The sequence below is a fragment of the Caloenas nicobarica genome, unplaced genomic scaffold (genome assembly GCF_036013445.1).
Source record: "Caloenas nicobarica isolate bCalNic1 unplaced genomic scaffold, bCalNic1.hap1 Scaffold_97, whole genome shotgun sequence".
NCBI lineage: Eukaryota > Metazoa > Chordata > Aves > Columbiformes > Columbidae > Caloenas > Caloenas nicobarica.
Genome location: NW_027017726.1, coordinates 223,220 through 248,097, shown reverse-complemented (window position 1 = coordinate 248,097; position 24,878 = coordinate 223,220). Strand labels below are relative to the sequence as shown.

The window sequence follows — 24,878 nt, the reverse complement described above, 5'->3', positions numbered from 1 at the left end:
CTGAGCTCTCCCTGAGCCGCCTTTTCTCCAGGCTAAACAAGCCCGGTTCTCTCAGCCTTTGCTCGTATGGCGGCTGCCCAGTCCTTTGATCATCTCTGTGGCCCTTCTCTGGACCCTCTTCAGCCTGTCCACATCTGGCTTGGCTGAAAGGGACTTAGTTTTCTTCATGCAGTTATATAATTATTACTGCAGTAATCTGAGGGTATGAGGGAAAGAATGATTTGGGGAGGACAGGACACTTTTTATAGCCGTCACGTGTTTTGCAACACAGTGTTTGTTGGTCCCTGCCAAGACGATCACAGAGGTGGTGGCTGGGGTTCTGTGATGGAAATGCTTTTGTTCTGGTATTGAAGCCCAAATCGCCTCTAACAGTCTTAGAGCAGTGAATCTGGAAGTGTTGGTTTGCCTCAGCAGCAGACAAAGCCTCTGCTCCCCAGCGGAGCTCTGTGACCGCTGTGTCACTTGTCAACACCGTCACTGAGCGCAAGGGCAGTGTAAAAACCGGGTGCTTTGGAAAGCTCCCCTGCTCTCTGCTGACGTTCCAAATCTGTCTCATGTGCACCCTGAAAATACGCATTGAGGCAGGAAAGCAGACCTCAGGAAGGTCTGGCCCTGCAGGCTGGACGTCCCCAGCCCTGGATCAGCCAGGTGATGCAATAGCACAGCCTCCCGATGTCATAGTGCGTTTCCATGACAGTCCCAGGCTGTCCCCAGGGTCCCCTGGCCACTGACACCACAACCTCTCTTGCCAGATCTCTGGCTGCCCTCACTGCTCGCCACGCTCTGTGCCGCAGAGACGAAGCAGACGCAGACATTGTCATCCTCATCCCTTTTGACGGCCGCGGCTGAGACAGGTGAAGTCCTGAGACTCTTCCGTCTCTGCCCTAGTTCAGCATCAGAGATGAGCTCCATTGTGCCTGAGGGGATTTGCATCCCCAGGCCTTGAACAAATCCAGTGATGAGGAATCCACAGCTGCTCTGGGCAACCTGTTCCAGGGTCTCACCCACCTAATAGTGAAAAATGTTCTTTTATCGAGAGCATTGGTATTCTCTGGTGAGACAGGACTCGCATGGTACAGGACCAGGATGTCACCAGTGGGTGATTGAGATGGCTCAGAAAACCCCTGTCAAAGATATTAGCAAAAGTGGTTTTAATATGATGTTGTAAAAGCGCGACATGCCATCGAACTTGGTTAAAGTTCACTATTACTGTTCGGCACAATCATTTGAACAGTGATTGAAAACTCCTAAGGCACAGGTCAAAGTACCAAGACACTCTTCTGCTCTTTCCTCAGGTTTTATCAGCATCTCGCAGCATGGACGGAGCCCGGGTGGGGACTTGGAGACCTCATGGCCCATGGGGCCCCATCATGGCCCAGTTCACCAGCCCTGGACCCAAATACTCAGTCCAAGGAACAACAGGTAAAACAAGGATCCGAGTGGTGTGTTGAGCACACCCGTGGTAAAATCAGCTACAAACCTGTTTCCCTTTTTCCCCCTTCTCAGAGAAGCCCCCTGCTCCTAAAACCTTCCCACGCAAACCCAGTACATGTGAGGTTTGTTTGTTTGTTTGTTAATTTTTATTTCTTTATGATTATCACTGGAGCCAGACTGTCAGGCGGTCCAGTTTCTTTTTAAGATTATTTAGCAATGCAGTTGCAGAAGCTTTTATGCTTAGAGATTTACTGTTTGTTACTACAAGGCACAGTACAGCTCACCTTTATTACTCTTGGAGGAAAAAGGATGGGAATTTGGTGAGCTCGGCAGCTCAGTCTCCTGCAGCTTCAAAGGAGCTTTGAAATGAGGTTGCCTGCAGGTGGCCTTTCACGTGCTGTTCTTCATACGTTACCTGAACCACAACCCCCCAAAGCCCCCACTTACCCCTGTCAAGGGGCAGAACCTCCTGCAGAAGGCAGCTGCTCGCCAGGTCCTCGATATTGCGTGGAGCCTCCATGGCCAGGAATGGGGAGTACGTGGCTCCAGCCTCTCCCATGGGTGGACTTCCCGAGATAAACTTTGAGATCATGCCTGAAACAAGCGAGTAACATTTCTCCAGCTGTTTGTTCAGACAAGACTAGGATGTTTTCACATTTCCCTGCAACAATGGCACAAAAGTTAGATGGGTGCAAAAGAGAGATGGGTACAAAAGGCTCAGCTCACCCCTTCAATGAGCTGTAGATGTTTTCCAGCAGCTGGCACTTCTGCAGCAGTTAAGGAGAGCAGCTCTTGTTGAAATTGCCTCCTTGGCTTGAGAAAAAAGGCCACATCTTCACTGCTTTTGTGCTGTTGTCCTCTGCCCTAGGCGATTACTGCCCTGAGAAGCCCAACAGACACGTCCTGAAGTGCCCTCCTGTGCAGTCCATGTCCTTCCGGCACAGGGGCATCAAAACCGACCTCCCTCCAGGTAAGTGACTGCGGGGAGACACCTACCCTTGCGTAGCGTGTGAGGCACGGCCTCTCGATAAGGTGCAGGGAGAAACATTTATTACAAATTCAGGCTTGTATTTATACTTGATAGGATGCTTGTTCCAGCATTGCTGATTTGCTAAGTTAGGCATTACATAAGCGATACATTTTGTGTTCCTACCAAAGCTGCTACCAGAAAAGCATTTTTTGATGTCACAAGTTACCCCCTGTCCTTGATGTATCAGTCCTGTATCAATCCCTCTGGCCTTAATATATAATCAGTACAGGCCTTGCTTCTTGTTTTTCCACCAACACTTGTTCCCCCGCCGTTGACTCTTGTAGTTTCTCCCAGGCTCAATGTCAGAATACCACCACACCCTTGGAGCTCAAGCATCCTCTACTGACAATCTGCTGCTCAGCTTGTTAACCAGGGCCAGTTCAAAGCCTCCACTGCAGGACACAGCTGTTTCCTGACAAGCTTCCTTCATGTGCAGTAGAAGCCAGTGGGGAGTGCTCCTGCTTGGCTGCAGCTGCCTTGGCAGGTGCTTGTGCTCATCTCTCAGCCCCAAGGTCTGATCTGTGCCTTTCCCCCCACCCAAGCTGTGCTGCTGGCTCTGAGGAAATAGGGGTACAGCGGGTGGATGGTTTTACCAGAGCTGTGAAGTTCCAATGAACCCCTCGGGGATTTTTTCTTCCTGGTTCTTGCAGTTCCAGCACAAACTCATCTCATCCCACAGAAGCACTGACAGCTCAGTTTCGGAGCTGCCAACAGTGCCCCAGCGTGGCAGAAGGTGGAAGGATTGGGAAAGGGGGCAGACATCCTTCCTGCTCCTCTGAGCAGGTGTCATGGAGGCACCTCAAAGTCAGTTTTAGGTGAACAACAAGTTCAAACCAGATTTTATTCTGGCTGGAAAAGTGTAGCAAATACACTGACTAGAAACAGGGTTTATACAATTAGTTAGCACTGCAACAACATAAAATATCGATCAGATATCAGTTGAGGGTATTATTGTGGTACAACAACATAAGAATAATGACGATGCACAACGTGCATGCATTCAGTCACAAGAAAGAAAACCAGAGGCCTCTTGAGTCCAGGGAACCCACAAGAAATAATCACTCGCCTGGGTTAGGCGAGGGCTCACACTTGCCTGATTAGACAAGGACTCATTCAAGGATCTATCCAGTAAATAACCACTCACCAAACGAGGAGCTGAGGCGCTCTCAATCCTGGGAAGTCTCCTTAGACCGTGTACCAGTCTAAGGAAGGGGCTCCAGTTCACAGACCCGCAGCTCCGAGAAGGCCACTCAAAGGGGTCTTCTGTGGGAACCCCATTTTATAGTCTGGTCAGATGTGGCTGTGGGCATTACAACATGGTCCAGAAGATTTGCAGCTACTCTGGGCACCTCCTTTGTTGAGGACCCTGTCAACCGACTCAGGGTCCCATTAAGGACCCGGTCAATTGACAGAGGGTCCCACCCTTCCTGCCCCCCCAGCTGGTGGAGGTGAAGTCACCCTGCCGGGGCAGGGGAGGATGTGACTGGCAGCACCTTGGTACCACTCTGGTGCGTACGTGGGGACAGGCACAGTGGGGCACAAAAGGTGCTAAAGAGCCATCAACTGCCTCAGTGAAGGCTCCAGATCTCAGGGGGACGTGCAGCTGCCACAGCAGCCTTTGCAGGGTGCCTGTCTCTGCCCCAGAGGTTTCTTCTCTTCCCATTCCTCTTGCAGGTCCAGGCACCTACATGTTGCCCAGGGTGCTGGGCCCCAGCACGGTGCACACAGCTGCCAGCCCGTGCGATTCCATGAGGTGGAAGAGTCAGCAGTATCACTACAGTGCCGATCTCGCCACGGTGAGCTCTGCTTCTCCGCCTTTTTGTAACAGCAGCTGAAGCTGCTCTGCTCTCCTCATGGCAGAAGAGCTGCAAAGCCTGCAGGATCCTTTCTTAGCACATCCTTGGCTGCAATAGGAGCAGAACCCAAGAGTGCACGTGCCCGCTGGCAGGGCCACAGGATTCTCCTGCCATTCCAGCAGGACAGGGGAGGCTCTGCCTCCACCGCTTGTCCCTTGTTTTCTAACAGTTACAGTTTTGCTGATGTAGCACTCATGAGCTCTCATGGGAATCTCCCTCCTGCTCTGAGATAAGCCTCATCTCTGCTCCTAGTCCTTGCGGGTTGAATTCACTTTGCTTGATTGTCACTGTGGAGAGCTGGCAGTGGAGATGAAGGTGAAGGAGAAAAATCCTCAGAGCAATTCCTGAAACATATTTCTGGCAGAAAAACCAACCCCTTCTTTCAGCTCTGAGCTACTTAGGATCAGGATTTCACATCCAGTGGCCACAAAAACACACAAAGAGAAAAATGGCTGCCCACACCTCCACCAACTTGCAATAGAAGGGCTGTGGTGTTTCCAAATCCTTTACATTCCTGCAGAATTTAAAAACCCTTGGGAAATACCCAGCGATGATCACAAACCCTCGGTGCTCTGCTGCCATACACATGAACTCCCATTGCGCTTGAGATTGCTCCCTTGGCAACCTGGCAGTGTGAAGAGCCGGCGAGAACTGATGGGAACGGCTCCAGGGGATCTCCTCCTGGAGGTCACAGCTGCTGCAAGGCTGAGCTGTTGCAATGAAAAGTTGAAATCTGCCATCACAGATTCATAGTGTCAAAGGCTTTACTGAAGTCCAAGTACACAGCATCCTCAGCCTCTCCCTCATCAAGTAAGCAGGTCATCTTGTCACAGGAGATCAGGCTGGTCAAGCAGGACCTGCCTTTCATAAACCCATGCTGACTGGGCCTGATTGCTTGGTTGTCCTGTGTGTGCCATGTGATGTCACTCAGGATGACCTGTTCCGTGAGCTTCCCTGGCACCAAGGTCAGATTGACAGGCCTGTAATTCCCTGGATCCTCCTTCTGACCCTTCTTGTAGACAGGCATCACATTCGCCAACTTCAAGTTGACTGGACCTCCCCAGTTAGCCAGGGTTGCTGATTCACAATTGAAAGTGGCTTAGTGATCACGTCTGCAAGCTCCCTCAGCAGCCTTGGATGGATCCCATCTGGCCCCATAGACTTGTGTGTGTCTAAGTGGTGTAACAGGTCACCAACCACTTCCCCTCGGATTATTGGACTACATTCTGCTCCCTGTCCCTGTCTTCTGGCTCAGGGGGATGTGTACCTGGAGCACAACTGGTCTGACTGTAAAAGACTGAGGCAAAGGCGGCATTCCACTTCTTTCCAGCTATGTCATTTCGCCTGTCAAAACTAGAGTTAGGTCCAGTAATCACCGTTTCATTGTCCCATCATTGGTCAGGACACCCAGGGAGGGTCAGGAATGGATCTCCTTTAGTCCTGCCAAGGGAAGGCATCCAGCTGAGTAAATTGGGGCATCTCACTGTGGGTTTATACTCAGAATCACAGAATGGTTGCAGCTGGAAGGGACCCCTGGTGATCATGTGATCCAACCCACCTGCTAAAGTAGGATCACCTAGAGTGGATTTCACAGGAAGTGTCCAGGCGGGTTTGAATGTCTCCAGAGAAGGGGACTCCAGAACCTCTCTGGGCAGCCTGTTCCAGTGTCTGTCAACCTCAAAGTAGAGAAATTTTTCCTCATATTCAGATGGAACCTCCTGTGCTTCAGTGCCTGTTGCCTGTCATCCTATCATTGAGCATCACTGAAATGAGTCTGGTCCCATGCTCTTGACATCCATCCTTAAGATATTTATGAACATTGATGAGATCGCCTCTCAGCCTTCTCCAGGCTGAACAGACTCAGCTCTCTCAGTCCCTTCTCATAAGAAAGGTGCTCTAGTATTAGTATATTAGTAGTAGTAGTATTTTATTATTACATTGTTGTCTTAAACTGTTTTTTCTCAACCCACAAGTTTGTCCCTTCCCTCTCACTTCTCTCCCCTGTCCCCCTTTGGCAGGGTGGAGGAAGTATGTGACCAAACTATCATGGTCTTAGTTGCTGGCTGGGGCAAAACCATGGCAGGGAAGAATAATAGTAGCTCGGGAAATCTTGAAAATCACTTTCCAAGATGCTGACACTCTTTTTGGTGGTGGGAAACGGCATGAGAAAGGAAAGCCATAAAAAACTGCAGCTCTGGAGGTCCAGAGTGGATCTGAGGATAAAGAAATGTCATTCTGAGCACAGTGCTGTGGCCATTCAGAGGAGTCTGGATCAGGCATGGCTTTGTGTTTCAAGGAACAGCTGGGGAGGATGGAGAGACAGCAGCACAGGAGGGGACATACTGGGGTGAGCACAAGGTGGGGAAGCGCATGGGGTGTCTGCAGCCTGCAGGGAAACAGCCACAGGCCTGGGACAGTGTAGAACGGCCTGTGGTGGAGATGGCCAAGGGTGAGGCTGAATGTCCCTGGAAGGCCCAAGGTCTTTGTCCCCTTGGCTATGGCTGATGTCCCTGCCACTGAGGCCTGAGAGGAGACCCATCATTGTCATGGCCATGAGGCCTCATTGCTCCTTGCACCTCCCCAAGGGAGGTTGGGAGGTGTCACAATGTTGTCCCTCAATGGCACCGCACTCCCCACATCCCCAGGAAGAGCCCTGAGACACATGTGAGGGACAGGATCTCCCTTCCTAGGGGCAGGGGCTCGAGGTTTGACCATCCTCCTTCATCAAACAAACCAAGGGTTTTCTCAGCATCCGAGCTGCTGCACTTTGCCTTTGCCTGATGTAATCGCAGTCTCCAATTATCTGTTCTAACGAGTCCCTGGGGAGGCTTTGTCAGGAATGGCCTCAGTGGCACCCATTAGTGCTTCAAGGAACTTTGGAGTTTGCTTCTGACTTGGACTTCTTGAGGAGATTCTTCAGTCTGCTCTTGGTATCTGAGGTTCATGGACTCAGCACCAAATACGCCATGGGGCTCATTACAATACAAAAAGCCCTAACGAGCCATGTCTTTTCCTGTCATTTTCTTCAAGTCTGCAAGACTTGTACAACTATTTGGAGAGGTTTCGGTGAGTTACTTCGTGATGAAGATTTCAAAGAAGATTTCATAAGGGAGGGTTTTTTCTTTCAACAGTACTTTCTATCGTTCTTGATTTCATAGAAGAAGTGACAGCAACATTCTACACTGGACATTGATCCAGAGGGTCACCTGAATACACCGGGACAGGCAGGAGAAGCTGTCCCTTAAGGTCGGACACTGTATGGACAACCTTGCTCCTCATCCCTCCTCCCTAGTCTGCCAGTTCCCTCCTTGGCCACCTGGGACTTGCATCACTTTTCCTCACATCAGACTTCTCCACTGAGGTCTGCAGGTGGATGGTGCAGCTCCTCTGCACCAGCTCCCACCTGCTCTCCTTAGAGACCTGGCTGCACTCAGGCACAGAAAGGTTTCTCCTCGATGCCAACAAGTAAACACAATACAATTTAATAGAGTAAAACACTTTCCACAACTGTCTAAGCTGGATCTGATGAGGTCCACCACGCACAAGGGACATCCACACAAGAACTGTTTTAGACAGAGTTAGGAAAGGATAGATATAAACACAAATAATGTGTTGACTGCCATGTTAATTAGAGCTCTGAAGAATGGGGCAAGTTTGTAACTCCCTGAAGCTCCAAGCAGAAACCAAACAGTTGAGAGGCAACTGAATGACCAAAGAGGAAGCGGAGGAGAAAACCCGAGAGTGCTGGGAAGGGTGTGTGTCCAGACAGTCTGCTGAAAAGTTTTCCTTTGACATGGACCTTGAATCAGGAGAGCTGGAAACTCCTGAATGACAAGGGAGATGAAATAATAGAGTGTTGGTAATAGAAGTAGAGGGGAAGACCAATGTTCTCCTCCCCTTAGTACGCTTCCCGGTAATTCACTTTTTGACATTTTTTTTAAATATGTAAAAAAGTAATACATAAAAAGCTTATCCATGTAACTGAAGACGTGTGTGTCATATCCATTTTTGTTTCTGGAAAACACTTTCCTTTTTGAACAAAAGAAAACCTCTCAAAGACTTGAAAAAAAAAAAAAAGTATGTTGACATCTTTCTTTGCTTTGAATGTTTTTCTTCAGTTCTTATTTTCATTTGCATTTGCATTAACTGACATCTGATGGGCCTACAGGCATTAAGCCAAGATCACTTCCTGTCTTGTATAACGCCCCATGCCCTCTAAACCTTCTCTGCCCAGGACTCTTCACACTTTGCCCAGAGCGAGTCACACTGAGGCGTTGTCTGGTTCACTGGCTGAGATGTTGGTTTAAATGGTCACCTACAGCACAGGTGGATTCATGGCCTATAATCGTCTGCTCTGACCAGTTAGAAACAGAGGCCAACATCACAATGGGATCAAATGAGAAGTGAGGTTGAAGGGCCCTCAGGAGTCTGCAGTCCAACCTGTCACAAACTGGGTCAGACCAAGGTGTTCAAGCCCTGATTCAATCAGAGTTTGAAAACCTCCAAGGACACAGGCTGCTCAGCCTCTCTGGGTGACCCGAGGCAGCACTTGGCTGAGCTCCTAGGGCAGGGGTGTCAAACTCATTTTCACTGGGACCACATCAGCCTCATGGTTGCCTTCAAAGGGCCAACTGTAATTTTAAGACTGTATAAATGTAGGAATAGTTGTATATATACAGTCCTAAAATTACATTTGTCCCTTTCAAGGCAACCGTGAGGCAGATGTGGCCCCCAGTGAAAGTGAATTTGACACCCCTGTTCTAGGGAAAAAACTTTTCCTTATGTCCTGGCTGAACCTCACCTCTTTCACCTTCCACCCATTGTTTTCTGTCCTTCTGCAATGCACTACAGTGAAGAGCCTGGCTCTGCATTCTCCATCACCTCCTCGTTGGCACTGGCAGGCTGTAATGAGGTCCCTGTCAGCCTTCCCTTCTCTGGCATGGACAAGCCCGGCTCCCCCAGCCTCTCCCCACAGGCAAAGTGCTCCAGTCCCTGGCTGTCCTCAGGGCCCTTTGCTCAACCCACTCCAGCTTGCCAATATCTTTCCTGAATTGGGATCTGAGATCTGGATGGAGTATTCCAGAGAATCCCTTCCCTCCATCTCCTGGCCGTGCTCCTGGTGGCACAGCCCAGGGTGCTCCTGGCCTCCCTTGCACCAGGGCACACGCTGCCTCCTGCCCAGCTCCCTGCCCACCCAGACCTTTCCCACAGAGCTGCTCGCAGCCAGGCAGCCCCAGCCTGTGCCATTGCCAGGGTGAGTCCCCTGCAGGGGCAGACACTGCTGTTTGTCCTTCTGGGGCTTCCTGAGGTTCCTACCAAGATGTGCTCTCCTCCTTGAAGCCCTTCATTGAGCACAGAGGCCTGGGTGGGTGTTCCAGTAAAGACCCAGACACAGAAGGCATTGATTCCCTCAACCCCAGCATCACTCTCTGCTGTTATTGAACTTCCCTCCCCACCCAGTAACAGCCCCGCATTTCCCTTGTTCTGCCTTGGTCTCTGATGCAGTGGTCTCTTTTCTTGCAGCCACCAACTCCAGGTGAGCTTTGCCCTTCCCAAAGTCATCCCTGCATAGCAAAGGCGATGCACATAGACTCCTTGTCTGTCCTTGTCCTTGCTGTCACCCCTGGCAGCTGCTTTGTGGCCCCTGTCTGCACCCTGTGCTGTGACAGCCCAGCCCTGCTGCCCCACACATGGTCCCACAGCCCCACGGTGCAGGCACAGCACAGGACAGGGTGCATTTGGGGTGGGGAACGGTCTCCCGGTGTGATGCCCACATGGTCCTTGGTGCTTTCTCACCCCATGGCCTTCCTGTGTGGCAGCCTCTCCAAGCTCCTGGAGAGGCTGTGTCAGCTGTGGGGTTCACAGACAGCTCTGCTCCAGGGTCTGCCAGGGTCTGGGCCAGGAGAGAGGCTGGGCAGGGCTGGTCATTCCCTGAGACAGGCCCTGAGCCCAGCAGGAGGATGGAGATGGCCTCACAGGGAACCTCACCCGTAAACCTGGGCTGAGCGGCCAGTGCTGGAAATGGCCCATGAGAGGTGGCCAGTGGCTGGGGGGTGACGAAGGCCCTGGGCCACCTTCCTGGTCTGTCCATGCCGTCAAGGTCACAGAGCAGCTTCCTCTCTCCTGCACCTGCAGGGCATTGATCCCTCCCACAAGCCCTGGCTCTGCACCGCAACCCCTGGTGTGAGTCTTCACCCTGCATGGTCATGCAGCACGAGATACAGGCTGATGTTTTTCTCTCCCAGGTACTTTCCAGCCCAGCTCAGCTCCCTCGAGTCTCTCCCACCTCCCCTGCCCTCTCTCCACCTTCAATGCCCTCTTCCCAGCAAAGCCCAGTGTGGGGCTGGTCCCACAGCAGTGCCCACTGCAGGTGCTCTGGGCAGTCACCCCACAGCCTCTGCCCCTCTGAAGGACACAGCAGCTCCTGGGGGTCAGAAAGTGGTCAGCCCCGGAGGTTGGTGAACACGCATGGCAAAAGGAAAAGGAGGCACCTGTGTCCTTTGCTCTCCTTTCCAGGATATCCTGAGAGGTCCTCAGCCCCTCCATGCCATCCCATCTCCCCAGACCAGCACAAAAGCCCTGGCCCTTGAGGTACTCCTTGGACAGTGCTCCATGCCCAGAGGAACCAAATGTCCAACAGCAGCTCCATCACCCAGTTCCTCCTCCTGCCATTCACAGACACACGGGAGCTGCAGCTCTTGCACTTCTGGCTCTTCCTGGGCATCTACCTGGCTGCTCTCCTGGGCAACAGCCTCATCATCACCACCACAGCCTGTGACCAGCACCTCCACACCCCCATGTACTTCTTCCTCCTCAACCTCTCCCTCCTTGACCTGGGCTTCATCTCTACCACTGTCCCCAAACCCATGGCCAATTCCCTCTGGGACACCAGGGCCATTTCTTATATGGGATGTACTGCCCAAGTCTTTCTGTTTTTCTTTTTCACTTCAGCAGAGTATTGTCTCCTCACCATCATGTCCTACGACCACTACATTGCGATCTGTAAACCCCTGCACTACGGGACCCTCCTGGGCAGCAGAGCTTGTGGCCACACGGCAGCAGCTGCCTGGGCCAGTGGGTTTCTCAGTGCTCTGCTGCACATGGGCAATACATTTTCACTGCCACTGTGCAAGGGCAATGCCCTGGACCAGTTCTTCTGTGAAATCCCCCAGATCCTCAAATTGTCCTGCTTAGATGCCTGCCTCAGGGAAGCTGGTCTTATTGCTTTTAATGCTTTTCTATTTTGGGGATATTTTGTGTTCATCGTGCTGTCCTATGTGCAGATCTTCAGGGCCGTGCTGAGGATCCCCTCTGAGCAGGGACAGCACAAAGCCTTTTCCACATGCCTCCTTCACCTGGCCGTGGTCAACCTGTTTGTCAGCACCTCTTCTTTTGCGTACCTGAAGCCCCCCTCCATCTCCTCTCCATCCCTGGATCTGGTGGTGTCTGTTCTGTACTCAGTGGTGCCTCCAACATTGAACCCCCTCATCTACAGCATGAGGAACCAGGAGCTAAAGGATGCTCTAAGGAAGCTGATGAGTGAATGTTTTCAGCCATACACTGCCCACCTTCCTCTTCAATGGCTCCAGTGTACATCATGACAGGCCAATCTTTGTTTCCCTCTTATACATTTTTTTTCTTTTTCCACTTCTGATATTGTTGTTTTCAAAGAAATGCCACCCTACATCTCCACCTGCTTAAATATCCACCCATGTTGTGTGATCCAGAGACCTTGTTTAACCAGGTAGTGTCTTAAATACAAGTGAAATAAATGAACATGATTTTTAATTTTTTTTATTTTTTAGGGTTTTTTTCTTATGTCTGAGACCCATTCTCATTGTATCAGGGATGAATGGGAAATGAAAATGGTGGAGAGAGGGCAGGGGAGGTGGGAGAGACTCGAGGGAGCTGGGCTGGGCTGGAAAGTACCTGGGAGAGAAAAACATCAGCCTGTATCTCGTGCTGCATGACCATGCAGGGTGAAGATTCACACCAGGGGTTGTGGTGCAGAGCCAGGGCTTGTGGGAGGGATCAATGTCCTGCAGGTGCAGGAGAGAGGAAGCTGCTCTGTGACCTTGGCGGCATGGACAGACCAGGAAGGTGGCCCAGGGCCTTCGTCACCCCCCAGCCACTGGCCACCTCTCATGGGCCATTTCCAGCACTGGCCGCTCAGCCCAGGTTTACGGGTGAGGTTCCCTGTGAGGCCATCTCCATCCTCCTGCTGGGCTCAGGGCCTGTCTCAGGGAATGGCCAGCCCTGCCCAGCCTCTCTCCTGGCCCAGACCCTGGCAGACCCTGGAGCAGGGCTGTCTGTGAACCCCACAGCTGACACAGCCTCTCCAGGAGCTTGGAGAGGCTGCCACACAGGAAGGCCATGGGGTGAGAAAGCACCAAGGACCATGTGGGCATCACACCGGGAGACCGTTCCCCACCCCAAATGCACCCTGTCCTGTGCTGTGCCTGCACCATGGGGCTGTGGGACCATGTGTGGGGCAGCAGGGCTGGGCTGTCACAGCACAGGGTGCAGACAGGGGCCACAAAGCAGCTGCCAGGGGTGACAGCAAGGACAAGGACAGACAAGGAGTCTATGTGCATCGCCTTTGCTGTGCAGGGATGACTTTGGGAAGGGAAAAGCTCACCTGGAGTTGGTGGCTGCAAGAAAAGAGACCACTGCATCAGAGACCAAGGCAGAACAAGGGAAATGCGGGGCTGTTACTGGATGGGGAGGGGAATTTAATAACAGCAGAGAGTGATGCTGGGGTTGAGGGACTCAATGCCTTCTGTGTCTGGGTCTTTACTGGAACACCCACCCAGGCCTCTGTGCTCAATGAAGGGGTTCAAGGAGGAGAGCACATCTTGGCAGGAACCTCAGGAAGCCCCAGAAGGACAAAGAGCAGTGTCTGCCCCTGCAGGGGACTCACCCTGGCAATGGCACAGGCTGGGGCTGCCTGGCTGTGAGCAGCTCTGTGGGAAAGGTCTGGGTGGGCAGGGAGCTGGGCAGGAGGCAGCGTGTGCCCTGGTGCAAGGGAGGCCAGGAGCACCCTGGGCTGTGCCACCAGGAGCACGGCCAGGAGATGGAGGGAAGGGATTCTCTGGAATACTCCATCCAGATCTCAGATCCCAATTCAGGAAAGATACTGGCAAGCTGGAGTGGGTTGAGCAAAGGGCCCCGGGGACAGCCAGGGACTGGAGCACTTTGCCTGTGGGGAGAGGCTGGGGGAGCCGGGCTTGTCCATGCCAGAGAAGGGAAGGCTGACAGGGACCTCATCACAGCCTGCCAGTGCCAACGAGGAGGGGATGGAGAATGCAGAGCCAGGCTCTTCACTGTAGTGCATTGCAGAAGGACAGAAAACAATGGGTGGAAGGTGAAAGAGGTGAGGTTCAGCCAGGACATAAGGAAAAGTTTTTTTCCCTAGAACAGGGGTGTCAAATTCACTTTCACTGGGGGCCACATCTGCCTCACGGTTGCCTTGAAAGGGACGAATGTAATTTTAGGACTGTATATATACAACTATTCCTACATTTATACAGTCTTAAAATTACAGTTGGCCCTTTGAAGGCAACCGTGAGGCTGATGTGGTCCCAGTGAAAATGAGTTTGACACCCCTGCCCTAGGAGCTCAGCCAAGTGCTGCCGCGGGTCACCCAGAGAGGCTGAGCAGCCTGTGTCCTTGGAGGTTTTCAAACTCTGATTGAATCAGGGCTTGAACACCTTGGTCTGACCCAGTTTGTGACAGGTTGGACTGCAGACTCCTGAGGGCCCTTCAACCTCACTTCTCATTTGATCCCATTGTGATGTTGGCCTCTGTTTCTAACTGGTCAGAGCAGACGATTATGGGGCATGAATCCACCTGTGCTTTGGGTGACCATCTAAACCAACATCTCAACCAGTGAACCAGTCAACGCCTCAGTGTGACTCGCTCTGGGCGAAGTGTGAAGAGTCCTGGGCAGGGAAGGTTTAGAGGGCATGGGGCGCTATACAAGACAGAAAATGATCTTGGCTTAATGCCTGTAGGCCCATCCGATGTCAGCTGATGTCAATGAAAATTAAAATAAGAACTGAAGACAAATATTCAAAGCAAAGAAAGATGTCAACATCCTTTTTTTTTTTTTTTTAAGTCTTTGGGAGGTTTTCTTTTCTTCAAAAAGGAAAGTTTTTCCCAGAAACAGAAATGGATATAAGACACACATGTCTTCAGCTACACGGACAAGCTTTTTATGTATTACTTTTTTACATATAAAAAAAAAAGTTCAAATGTGAATTACCGGCAAGCGTACTAAGGGGAGGAGAACGTTGGTCTTCCCCTCTACTTCTGTTACCAACACTCTATTATTTCATCTCCCTTGTCATTCAGCAGTTTCCAGCTCTCCTGATTCAAGGTCCATGTCAAAGGAAAACTTTTCAGCAGACTGTCTGGACACACACCCTTCCCAGAACTCTCAGGTTTTCTCCTCCACTTCCTCTTCGGTCATTCAGTTGCCTCTCAACTGTTTGGTTTCTGCTTGGAGCTTCAGGGAGTTACAAACTTGCCCCATTCTTCAGAGCTCTAATTAACACGGCAGTCAACACATTATTTGTGTTTACATCTATCCTTTCCTAACTCTGTCTAAAACAGTTCTTGTGTGGATGTCCCTTGTGCATGGTGGACGTCACCAAATCCAGCATAGATGGTTGTGGAAAGTGTTTTACTTTATTAAATTATATTGTGTTTCCTTGTTGGCATCGAAGAGAAACCTTTCTGTGCCTGAGTGCAGCCAGGTCTCTAAGGAGAGCAGGTGGGAGCTGGTGCAGAGGAGCTGCACCATCCACCTGCAGACCTCAGTGGAGAAGTCTGATGTAAGGAAAAGTGATGCAAGCCCCAGGTGGCCAAGGAGGGAACTGGCAGACTTTGTGGGGAGGGATGAGGAGCAAGGTTGTCCATACAGTGTCCGACCTTAAGGGACAGCTTCTCCTGCCTGTCCCGGTGTATTCAGGTGACCCTCAGGATCAATGCCCAGTGTAGAATGCTGCTGTCACTTCTTCTATGAAATCAAGAATGATAGAAAGTACCGTTGAAAGAAAAAACCCTCTCTTATGAAATCTTCTTTGAAATCTTCATCACGAAGTAACCCACCGAAACCTCTCCAAATAGCTGTACAAGTCTTGCAGACTTGAAGAAAATGACAGGAAAAGACATGGCTCGTTAGGGCTTTTTGTATTTTAATGAGCCCCATGGCATATTTGGTGCTGAGTCCATGAACCTCAGATACCAAGAGCAGACTGAAGAATCTCCTCAAGAAGTCCAAGTCAGAAGCAAACTCCAAAGTTCCTTGAAGCACTAATGGGTGCCACTGAGGCCATTCCTGACAAAGCCTCCTCAGGGACTCGTTAGAACAGATAATTGGAGACTGCGATTACATCAGGCAAAGGCAAAGTGCAGCAGCTCTGATGCTGAGAAAACCCTTGGTTTGTTTGATGAAGGAGGATGGTCAAACCTTGAGCCCCTGCCCCTACAAAGGGAGATCCTGTCCCTCACGCGTGTCTCAGGGCTCTTCCTGGGGATGTGGGGAGTACGATGCCATTGAGGGACAACAATGTGACACCTCCCAACCTCCCTTGGGGAGGTGCAAGGAGCAATGAGGCCTCATGGCCATGACAATGATGGGTCTCCTCTTAGGCCTCAGTGGCAGGGACATCAGCCATAGCCAAGGGGACAAAGACCTTGGGCCTTCCAGGGACATTCAGCCTCACCCTTGGCCATCTCCACCACAGGCCGTTCTACACTGTCCCAGGCCTGTGGCTGTTTCCCTGCAGGCTGCAGACACCCCATGCGCTTCCCCACCTTGTGCTCACCCCAGTATGTCCCCTCCTGTGCTGCTGTCTCTCCATCCTCCCCAGCTGTTCCTTGAAACACAAAGCCATGGCTGATCCAGACGCCTCTGGATGTCCACAGCACTGTGCTCAGAATGACATTTCTTTATCCTCAGGTCCACTCTGGACCTCCAGAGCTGCAGTTTTTTATGGCTTTCCTTTCTCATGCCGTTTCCCACCACCAAAAAGAGTGTCAGCATCTTGGAAAGTGATTTTCAAGATTTCCCGAGCTACTATTATTCTTCCCTGCCATGGTTTTACCCCAGCCAGCAACTAAAACCATGATAGTTGGTCACATACTTCCTCCACCCCGCCAAAGTGGGGCAGGGGAGAGAAGTGAAAGGGAAGGGACAAACTTGTGGGTTGAGAAAAAACAGTTTAATAAGACAACAATGTAATAACAAAATACTACTACTACTAATATACTAATACTAGAGTGCCTTTCTTATGAGAAGAGACTGAGAGAGCTGAGTCTGTTCAGCCTGGAGAAGGATGAGAGGCGATCTCATCAATGTTCATAAATATCTTAAGGATGGATGTCAAGAGCATGGGACCAGACTCATTTCAGTGATGCTCAATGATAGGATGACAGGCAACAGGCACTGAAGCACAGGAGGTTCCGTCTGAATATGAGGAAAAATTTCTCTACTTTGAGGTTGACAGACACTGGAACAGGCTGCCCAGAGAGGTTCTGGAGTCTCCTTCTCTGGAGACATTCAAACCCGCCTGGAGACTTCCTGTGAAATCCACGCTAGGTGATCCTACTTTAGCAGGTGGGTTGGATTAGATGATCTCCAGAGGTCCCTTCCAACTGCAACCATTCTGTGATTCTGAGTATAAACCCGGAGTGAGATGCCCCAATTTACTCAGTTGGATGCCTTCCCTTGGCAGGACTAAAGGCGATCCATTCCTGACCCTCCCTGGGTGTCCTGACCAGTGATGGGACAATGAAACGGTGCTTTCTGGACCTAACTCTAGTTTTGACAGGCGAAATGACATAGCTGGAAAGAAGTGGAATGCCTTCTTTGCCGCAGTCTTTTACAGTCAAACCAGTTGTGCTCCAGGTACACATCCCCCTGAGCCAGAAGACAGGGACAGGGAGCAGAATGTAGTCCAATAATCCGAGGGGAAATGGTTGGTGACCTGTTACACCACTTAGACACACACAAGTCTATGGGGGCAGATGGGATCCATCCAAGGCTGCTGAGGGAGCTTCCAGAAGTGATCACTAAGCCACTTTCAATTGTGAATCAGCAACCCTGGCTAACTGGGGAGGTCCAGTCGACTTGAAGTTGGCGAATGTGATGCCTGTCTACAAGAAGGGTCAGAAGGAGGATCCAGGGAATTACAGGCCTGTCAATCTGACCTTGGTGCCAGGGAAGCTCATGGAACAGATCATCCTGAGTGACATCACATGACACACACAGGACAACCAAGCAATCAGGCCCAGTCAGCATGGGTTTATGAAAGGCAGGTCCTGCTTGACCAGCCTGATCTCCTGTGACAAGGTGACCTGCTTACTTGATGAGGGAGAGGCTGAGGATGCTGTGTACTTGGACTTCAGTAAAGCCTTTGACACTATGAATCTGTGATGGCAGATTTCAACTTTTCATTGCAACAGCTCAGCCTTGCAGCAGCTGTGACCTCCAGGAGGAGATCCCCTGGAGCCGTTCCCATCAGTTCTCGCCGGCTCTTCACACTGCCAGGTTGCCAAGGGACCAATCTCGAGCGCAATGGGAGTTCATGTGTATGGCAGCAGAGCACCGAGGGTTTGTGATCATCGCTGGGTATTCCCCAAGGGTTTTAAATTCTGCAGGAATGTAAAGGATTTGGAAACACCACAGCCCTTCTATTGCAAGTTGGTGGAGGTGTGGGCAGCCATTTTTCTCTTTGTGTGTTTTTGTGGCCACTGGATGTGAAATCCTGATCCTAAGTAGCTCAGAGCTGAAAGAAGAGGTTGGTTTTTCTGCCAGAAATATGTTTCAGGAATTGCTCCGAGGATTTTTCTCCTCCACCTTCATCTCCACTGCCAGCTCTCCACAGTGACAATCAAGCAAAGTGAATTCAACCCGCAAGGACTAGGAGCAGAGATGAGGCTTATCTCAGAGCAGGAGGGAGATTCCCATGAGAGCTCATGAGTGCTACATCAGCAAAACTGTAACTGTTAGAAAACAAGGGACAGCGGTGGAGGCAGAGCTTCCCCTGTCCTGCTGGAATGGCAGGAGAATCCTGTGGCCCTGCCAGCGGGCACGTGCACTCTTGGGTTCTGCTCCTATTGCAGCCAAGGATGTGCTAAGAAAGGATCCTGCAGGCTTTGCAGCTCTTCTGCCATGAGGAGAGCAGAGCAGCTTCAGCTGCTGTTACAAAAAGGCAGAGAAGCAGAGCTCACCGTGGCGAGATTGGCACTGTAGTGATTCTGCTGACTCTTCCACCTCATGGAATCGCACGGGCTGGCAGCTGTGTGCACTGTGCTGGGGCCCAGCACCCTGGGCAACATGTAAGTGCCTGGACCTGCAAGAGGAATGGGAAGAGAAGAAACCTCTGGGGCAGACACAGGCACCCTGCAAAGGCTGCTGTGGCACTTGCACGTCCCCCTGGGATCTGGAGCCTTCACTGAGGCAGTTGATGGCTCTTTAGCACCTTTTGTGCCCCACTGTGCCTGTCCCCAGGTACGCACCAGAGTGGTACCAAGGTGCTGCCAGTCACATCCTCCCCTGCCCCGGGCAGGGTGACTTCACCTCCACCAGCTTGGGGGGCAGGAAGGGTGGGACCCTCTGTCAATTGACAGGGTCCTTAATGGGATCCTGAGTCGATTGACAGGGTCTTCAACAAAGGAGGTGCCCAGAGTAGCTGCAAATCTTCTGGACCATGTTTTAATGCCCACAGCCACATCTGACCAGCCTATAAAACGGGGTTCCCACAGAAGACCCCTTTGAGTGGTCTTCTCGGAGCTGCGGGTCTGTGAAGTGGAGCCCTTTCCTTAGACTGGTACGCCGTCTAAGGAGACTTCCCGGGACTGAGAGCACCTCAGCTTCTTGTTTGGTGAGTGGTTATTTACTGGATAGATCCTTGCATGAGTCCTTGTCTAACCAGGCAAGTGTGAGCCCTTGCCTAACCCAGGCAAGCAATTATTTCTTGTGGGTTCCCTGGACTCAAGAGGCCTCTGGTTTTCTTTCTTGTGACTGAATGCATGCACGTTGTGCATCGTCATTATTCTTATGTTGTTGTACCACAATAATCCCCTCAACTGATATCTGATCGATATTTTACGTTGTTGCAGTGCTAACTAATTGTATAAACCCTGTTTCTAGTCAGTGTATTTGCTACACTTTTCCAGCCAGAATAAAATCTGGTTTGAACTTGTTGTTCACCTAAAACTGACTTTGAGGTGCCTCCATGACACCTGCTCAGAGGAGCAGGAAGGATGTCTGCCCCCTTTCCCAATCCTTCCACCTTCTGCCACGCTGGGGCACTGTTGGCAGCTCCGAAACTGAGCTGTCAGTGCTTCTGTGGGATGAGATGAGTTTGTGCTGGAACTGCAAGAACCAGGAAGAAAAAATGCCCAAGGGGTTCACTGGAACTTCACAGCTCTGGTAAAACCATCTGCCCGCTGTACCCCTATTTCCTCAGAGCCAGCAGCACAGCTTGGGTGGGGGGAAAGGCACAGATCAGACCTTGGGACTGAGAGATGAGCACAAGCACCTGCCAAGGCAGCTGCAGCCAACCAGGAGTACTCCCCACTGGCTTCTACTGCACATGAAGGAAGCTTGTCAGGAAACAGCTGTGTCCTGCAGTGGAGGCTTTGAACTGGCCCTGGTTAACAAGCTGAGCAGCAGACTGTCAGTAGAGGATGCTTGAGCTGCAAGGGTGTGGTGGTATTCTGACATCAAGCCTGTGAGAAACTACGAGAGTCAATGGCGGGGGAACAAGCGTTGGTGGAAAAACAAGAAGCAAGGCCTGTACTGATTATATATTAAGGCCAGAGGGATTGATACAGGACTGATACATCAAGGACAGGGGGTAACTTGTGACATCAAAAAATGCTTTTCTGGTAGCAGCTTTGGTAGGAACACAAAATGTATCGCTTATGTAATGCCTAACTTAGCAAATCAGCAATGCTGGAACAAGCATCCTATCAAGTATAAATACAAGCCTGAATTTGTAATAAATGTTTCTCCCTGCACCTTATCGAGAGTCTGTGCCTCACATGCTATGCAAGGGTAGGCGTCTCCCCGCAGTCACTTACCTGGAGGGAGGTCGGTTTTGATGCCCCTGTGCCGGAAGGACATGGACTGCACAGGAGGGCACTTCAGGACGTGTCTGTTGGGCTTCTCAGGGCAGTAATCGCCTAGGGCAGAGGACAACAGCACAAAAGCAGTGAAGATGTGGCCTTTTTTCTCAAGCCAAGGAGGCAATTTCAACAAGAGCTGCTCTCCTTAACCGCTGCAGAAGTGCCAGCTGCTGGAAAACATCTACAGCTCATTGAAGGGGTGAGCTGAGCCTTTTGTACCCATCTCTCTTTTGCACCCATCTAACTTTTGTGCCACTGCTGCAGGGAAATGTGAAAACATCCTAGTCTTATCTGAACAAACAGGGTTCAGGCATGATCTCGAAGTTCATCTTGGGAAGTCCACCCATGGGAGAGGTGGGAGCCACGTACTCCCCATTCCTGGCCATGGAGGCTTCATGCAATATCGAGGACCTGGCGAGCAGCTGCCTTCTGCAGAAGGTTCTGCCACTTGACAGGGCTAAGTGGGGGCTCTGGGGGGTTGTGGTTCAGGTAACCTATGAAGAACAGCACGTGAAAGGCCACCTGTAGGCAACCCCATTTCAAAGCTCCTTTGAAGCTGCAGGAGACTGAGCTGCCGAGCTCACAAAATTCCCATCCTTTTTCCTCCAAGAGTAATAAAGGTGAGCTGTACTGTGCCTTGTAGTAACAAACAGTAAATCTCTAAGCACAAATGCTTCTGCAACTGCATTGCTAAATAATCTTAAAAAGAAACTGGACCTCCTGACAGTCTGGATCCAGTGATAATCATAGAGAAATAAAAACTAAAAAACAAACAAACAAACCTCACATGTACTGGGTTTGCGTGGGAAGGTTTTAGGAGCAGGGGGCTTCTCTGAGAAGGGGGAAAAAGGGAAACAGGTTTGTAGCTGATTTTACCACGGGTGTGCTCAACACACCTCTCTGATCCTTGTTTTACCTGTTGTTCCTCGGACTGAGTATTTGGGTCCAGGGCTGGTGAACTGGGCCATGATGGGGCCCCATGGGCCATGAGGTCTCCAAGTCCCCACCCGGGCTCCGTCCATGCTGTGAGATGCTGATAAAACCTGAGGAAAGATCAGAAGAGAGTCTTGGTACTTTGACCTGTGCCTTAGGAGTTGTCAATCACTGTTCAAATGATTGTGCTGTACACTGATAGAGTGAACTTGCCATCAAACTTGGTTAAGTTGCACTTTTACAACATCATATTAAAAGCACTTTTGCTAATATCTTTGACAGGGGTTCTCTAAGCCATCTCAGTCACCCACTGGTGACATCTTGTTCCTGTACCGCGAGAGTTCTGTCTCACCAGAGAATACCAATGTTCTCAACAAAAGAACATTTTTTACTATGAGGTTGGCAAGACCCTGGAACAGGTTGCCCAGAGCAGTTGTGGATTCCTCATCAGTGGATTTGCTCAAGGCCTGGGGATGCAAATCCCCTCAGGCACAATGGAGCTCATCCCTGATGCTGAACTAGGGCAGGGAAGGAGGAGTCTCAGGACTCCACCTGTCTCAGCCATGGCCGTCGAAAGGGAAGAGGACGACAATGTCTGCATCTGCTTCGTCTCTGTGGCACAGAGCGTGGCGAGCAGTGAGGGCAGCCAGAGATCTGGCAAGAAAGGTTGTGGTGTCAGTGGCCAGGGAACCCTGGGGACAGCCTGGGACTGTCATGGAAACGCACTATGACATCGGGAGGCTGTGCTATTGCATCACCTGGCTGATCCAGGGCTGGGGATGTCCAGCCTGCAGGGCCAGACCTTCCTGAGGTCTGCTTTCCTGCCTCAATGCATATTTTCAGGGTGCACATGAGACAGATTTGGAACGTCAGGAGAGAGTGGGGGAGCTTTCCAAAGCACCTGGTTTTTACACTGCCCTTGCACTCAGTGACGGTGTTGACAAGTGACATAGCGGTCACAGAGCTCCGCTGGGGAGCAGAGGCTTTGCCTGCTGAGGCAAACCAACACTTCCAGATTCACTGCTCTAAGACTGTTAGAGGCGATTTGGGCTTCAATACCAGAGCAAAAGCATTTCCATCACAGAACCCCAGCCACCAACTCTGTGATCATCTTGTCAGAGACCAACAAACGCCGTGTTGCAAAACACGTGATGGCTGTAAAAAGTGTCCTGTCCTCCCCAAATCATTCTTTCCCTCATACCCTCAGATTACTGCAGTAATAATTATATAACTGCATGAAGAAAATTAAGTCACTTTCAGCCAAACTAGATGTGGACAGGCTGGAGAGGGTCCAGAGAAGGGCCACAGAGATGATCAAAGGACTGGGCAGCCGCCATACGAGGAAAGGCTGAGAGAACCGGGCTTGTTCAGCCTGGAGAAAAGGCGGCTCAGGGAGAGCTCAGCACCATGTTCCAGTGTTTCCAGGGTGGCTACAAAGATGGACATGCCCTTTGTACAAGGAGTCCCAGGGAACAGACAAGGGCTGATGGGTACAAGCTACTCCTGGGGAGATCCTGACTGGACACAAGCAGGAAATTTTTCACCATGAGAGCCATCAGCCATTGGAATAATCTCCCCAGGGAAGTGGTGAATTCCCCAAAATTGGACACTTTAAAGATTCAGCTGGACGGGGTGCTGGGCCAGCTTGTCTAGACTGGGCTTGTGCCAGGAAAGGTTGGACCAGGTGATCCTTGTCCCTTCCAGTCAGGGATTCTGTGATTGTATGAGAATGTCTGCACAGTGGTGTGTGAGCACATGCGTATGCGTGTATGTAGGTCTGTGTGTATGCATGTATGTGTGTGTGTGCAGATGTGTGACTGTGTGTGGAACCAGGTCCCAGGAGCTGGGCTGGCACGGTGGTCTGTCATGGGGCATCCCACTGACCAGCATCCACATCTGGGACGGACACATCTGGGGGTTATGGGCTTCTCTACCAAAACCAGATTTCTTATTGACCCAGATTATGTCAGTGACTCATTCACCTGAATGGAAGAGATTTGGGGGAGAGAAAAGACAGGGTCCAGCCCCTTTCAAAGCACAACGCATCATGTCGATGTCCCCAGCCAGATCCCAGTGTCCACCTACAAACCAAACCCCCACTCCAGGAGACACCCAGCTGCCCACAACTCAGTGCTTCTGGACTCTGATTTTCTTCTTTCACCGCCTCCCCAAACCATCCCCTGGTTCCTTTGCCCAGACCGGGGGTAGCGGCCCCACGCGTGTGCCACTCGTGCCGCTCTCACCTCTGCAGCTCCCGCAGCCGCTCCAGCTGGTGCTGCTGCTCCAGCGCACTCAGGTGCTGCTGGTGCTGCGCCAGCAGCTCTGCCTGCTCCTGCCTCGCGTCCTGCCGCTGCCACAGCAGCCGAGCCGCCCGCTGCTCCTTCTCTCGCCCCAGCACCTGCTCCCGCTGCCCGTGGGTCTCCTGCACCTTCACAGAATCACAGAATCACAGAATGTCAGGGATTGGAAGGGACCTTGAAACCTCATCCAGTCCAATCCCCCCGCCGGAGCAGGAACACCCAGATGAGGCTACACAGGAAGGTGTCCAGACGGGTTTGAATGTCTGCAGAGAAGGAGACTCCACAACCTCCCTGGGCAGCCTGGCCCAGGGTTCTGTCACCCTCACTGAGAAGTTTCTTCTCCAATTTAAGTGGAACCTCCTGTCTTCCAGTTTGAACCCATTATCCCTCGTCTTACCACTGGCTGCCACCGAGAAGAGCCTGGCTCCATCCTCCTGACACCTTCACCGAGGTGCTGCCCGGAGAGAGCCCCTGAGGGGTGACGGCACAGAGCTGTTGCTGTCATCACAACACCCGCACGCTGCACCCCAAGTGCGCAGAGGATTTGGGAACAGGACGCTGAGCTCGGGCTGCTCCGCAGTAGCAGCCCTGACCCCTCTGCTGCCGCCCAGTGCTGCCCTGGCTGGGGACGTGCTGGCCACGGCACCGGCCCCTCCTCCCGCTCACCCGCGGGACAGTGCTGGTGACAGCGGACCCCACCCGGGCTCACCCCTGGGGCTCCTCTGCCCCACCAGCCCCAGCCCGCCCGCCCCAGGGATGGATGCGGGAAGCGCCTCACAGCTCCCAGCCCAGCTCCTCCCTGAGCCCGCCCCGACAGCCGCGCTCGGGGAATCCAGGGGCCGAGAGCTTCCCCCCCTGCACCTCCACCGGCTCCCACTGCTCGCCCGGGGGAACCGGGGCTCCTCGGCCCGTCACCCCCCGGCCGTGCCGAACTCCCGCCCGGCCCCGCCGCCGCACAGCGCGGCGCTCAGCCAGCCGGCGCCCGCATGGAGCGCGCCGCCCTCGGGGAAGGACCCGTTCCCATAGCGACAGGGGCTGCGCCGCGCGGGGCCGGCCCTGGAAAGCCCCCGCTGCCATAGCAACGGGGGTGTCCGCTGCGCGGCCTGACTAGAAATGGCCCCAGAGCCGCAGCGGCTCGGGCTCTTCCCTCGCCCCGGGCTGCTTCTGCCCGTGTCGCCCTCGCTC

The 24,878-nt window shown here is 51.9% G+C and overlaps 2 protein-coding genes across 2 annotated transcripts; one reads left to right on the top strand and one right to left on the bottom strand.

Annotated features, from left to right (window-relative positions):
• Window positions 1–10,949: 10,949 nt before the first annotated feature.
• On the top strand, window positions 10,950–11,921 carry LOC136002980 (olfactory receptor 14J1-like). Its single transcript, XM_065658219.1, has one exon. The coding sequence runs from the start codon at window positions 10,950–10,952 to the stop codon at window positions 11,919–11,921; it is 972 nt and encodes a 323-aa protein (XP_065514291.1).
• Window positions 11,922–20,923: 9,002 nt separating this feature from the next.
• Window positions 20,924–24,643, bottom strand: LOC136002981 (fas-binding factor 1 homolog). The gene is made up of 5 exons (XM_065658220.1): window positions 24,555–24,643; window positions 24,091–24,164; window positions 23,637–23,821; window positions 21,377–21,503; window positions 20,924–20,954 (listed from the first exon to the last, which is right to left on the bottom strand). The coding sequence occupies exons 2-5, from the start codon at window positions 24,121–24,123 to the stop codon at window positions 20,946–20,948; spliced, it is 354 nt and encodes a 117-aa protein (XP_065514292.1). The 5' UTR covers window positions 24,124–24,164; window positions 24,555–24,643; the 3' UTR covers window positions 20,924–20,945.
• Between the last annotated feature and the right edge of the window lie 235 nt (window positions 24,644–24,878).

Coding starts and splice junctions, on each gene's coding strand:
- LOC136002980 (XM_065658219.1), top strand. CDS start 10,950: ATGTCCAACAGCAGCTCCATCACCCAGTTCCTCCTCCTGCCATTCACA.
- LOC136002981 (XM_065658220.1), bottom strand. CDS start 24,123: ATGGAGCCAGGCTCTTCTCGGTGGCAGCCAGTG. Junction 23,822..24,090: donor CTTCTCGGTGGCAGCCAGTG/GTAAGACGAGGG, acceptor GATTCTGTGAAG/GTGCAGGAGACCCACGGGCA. Junction 21,504..23,636: donor CGGCTGCGGGAGCTGCAGAG/GTGAGAGCGGCA, acceptor ATCTTTCCTCAG/GTTTTATCAGCATCTCACAG.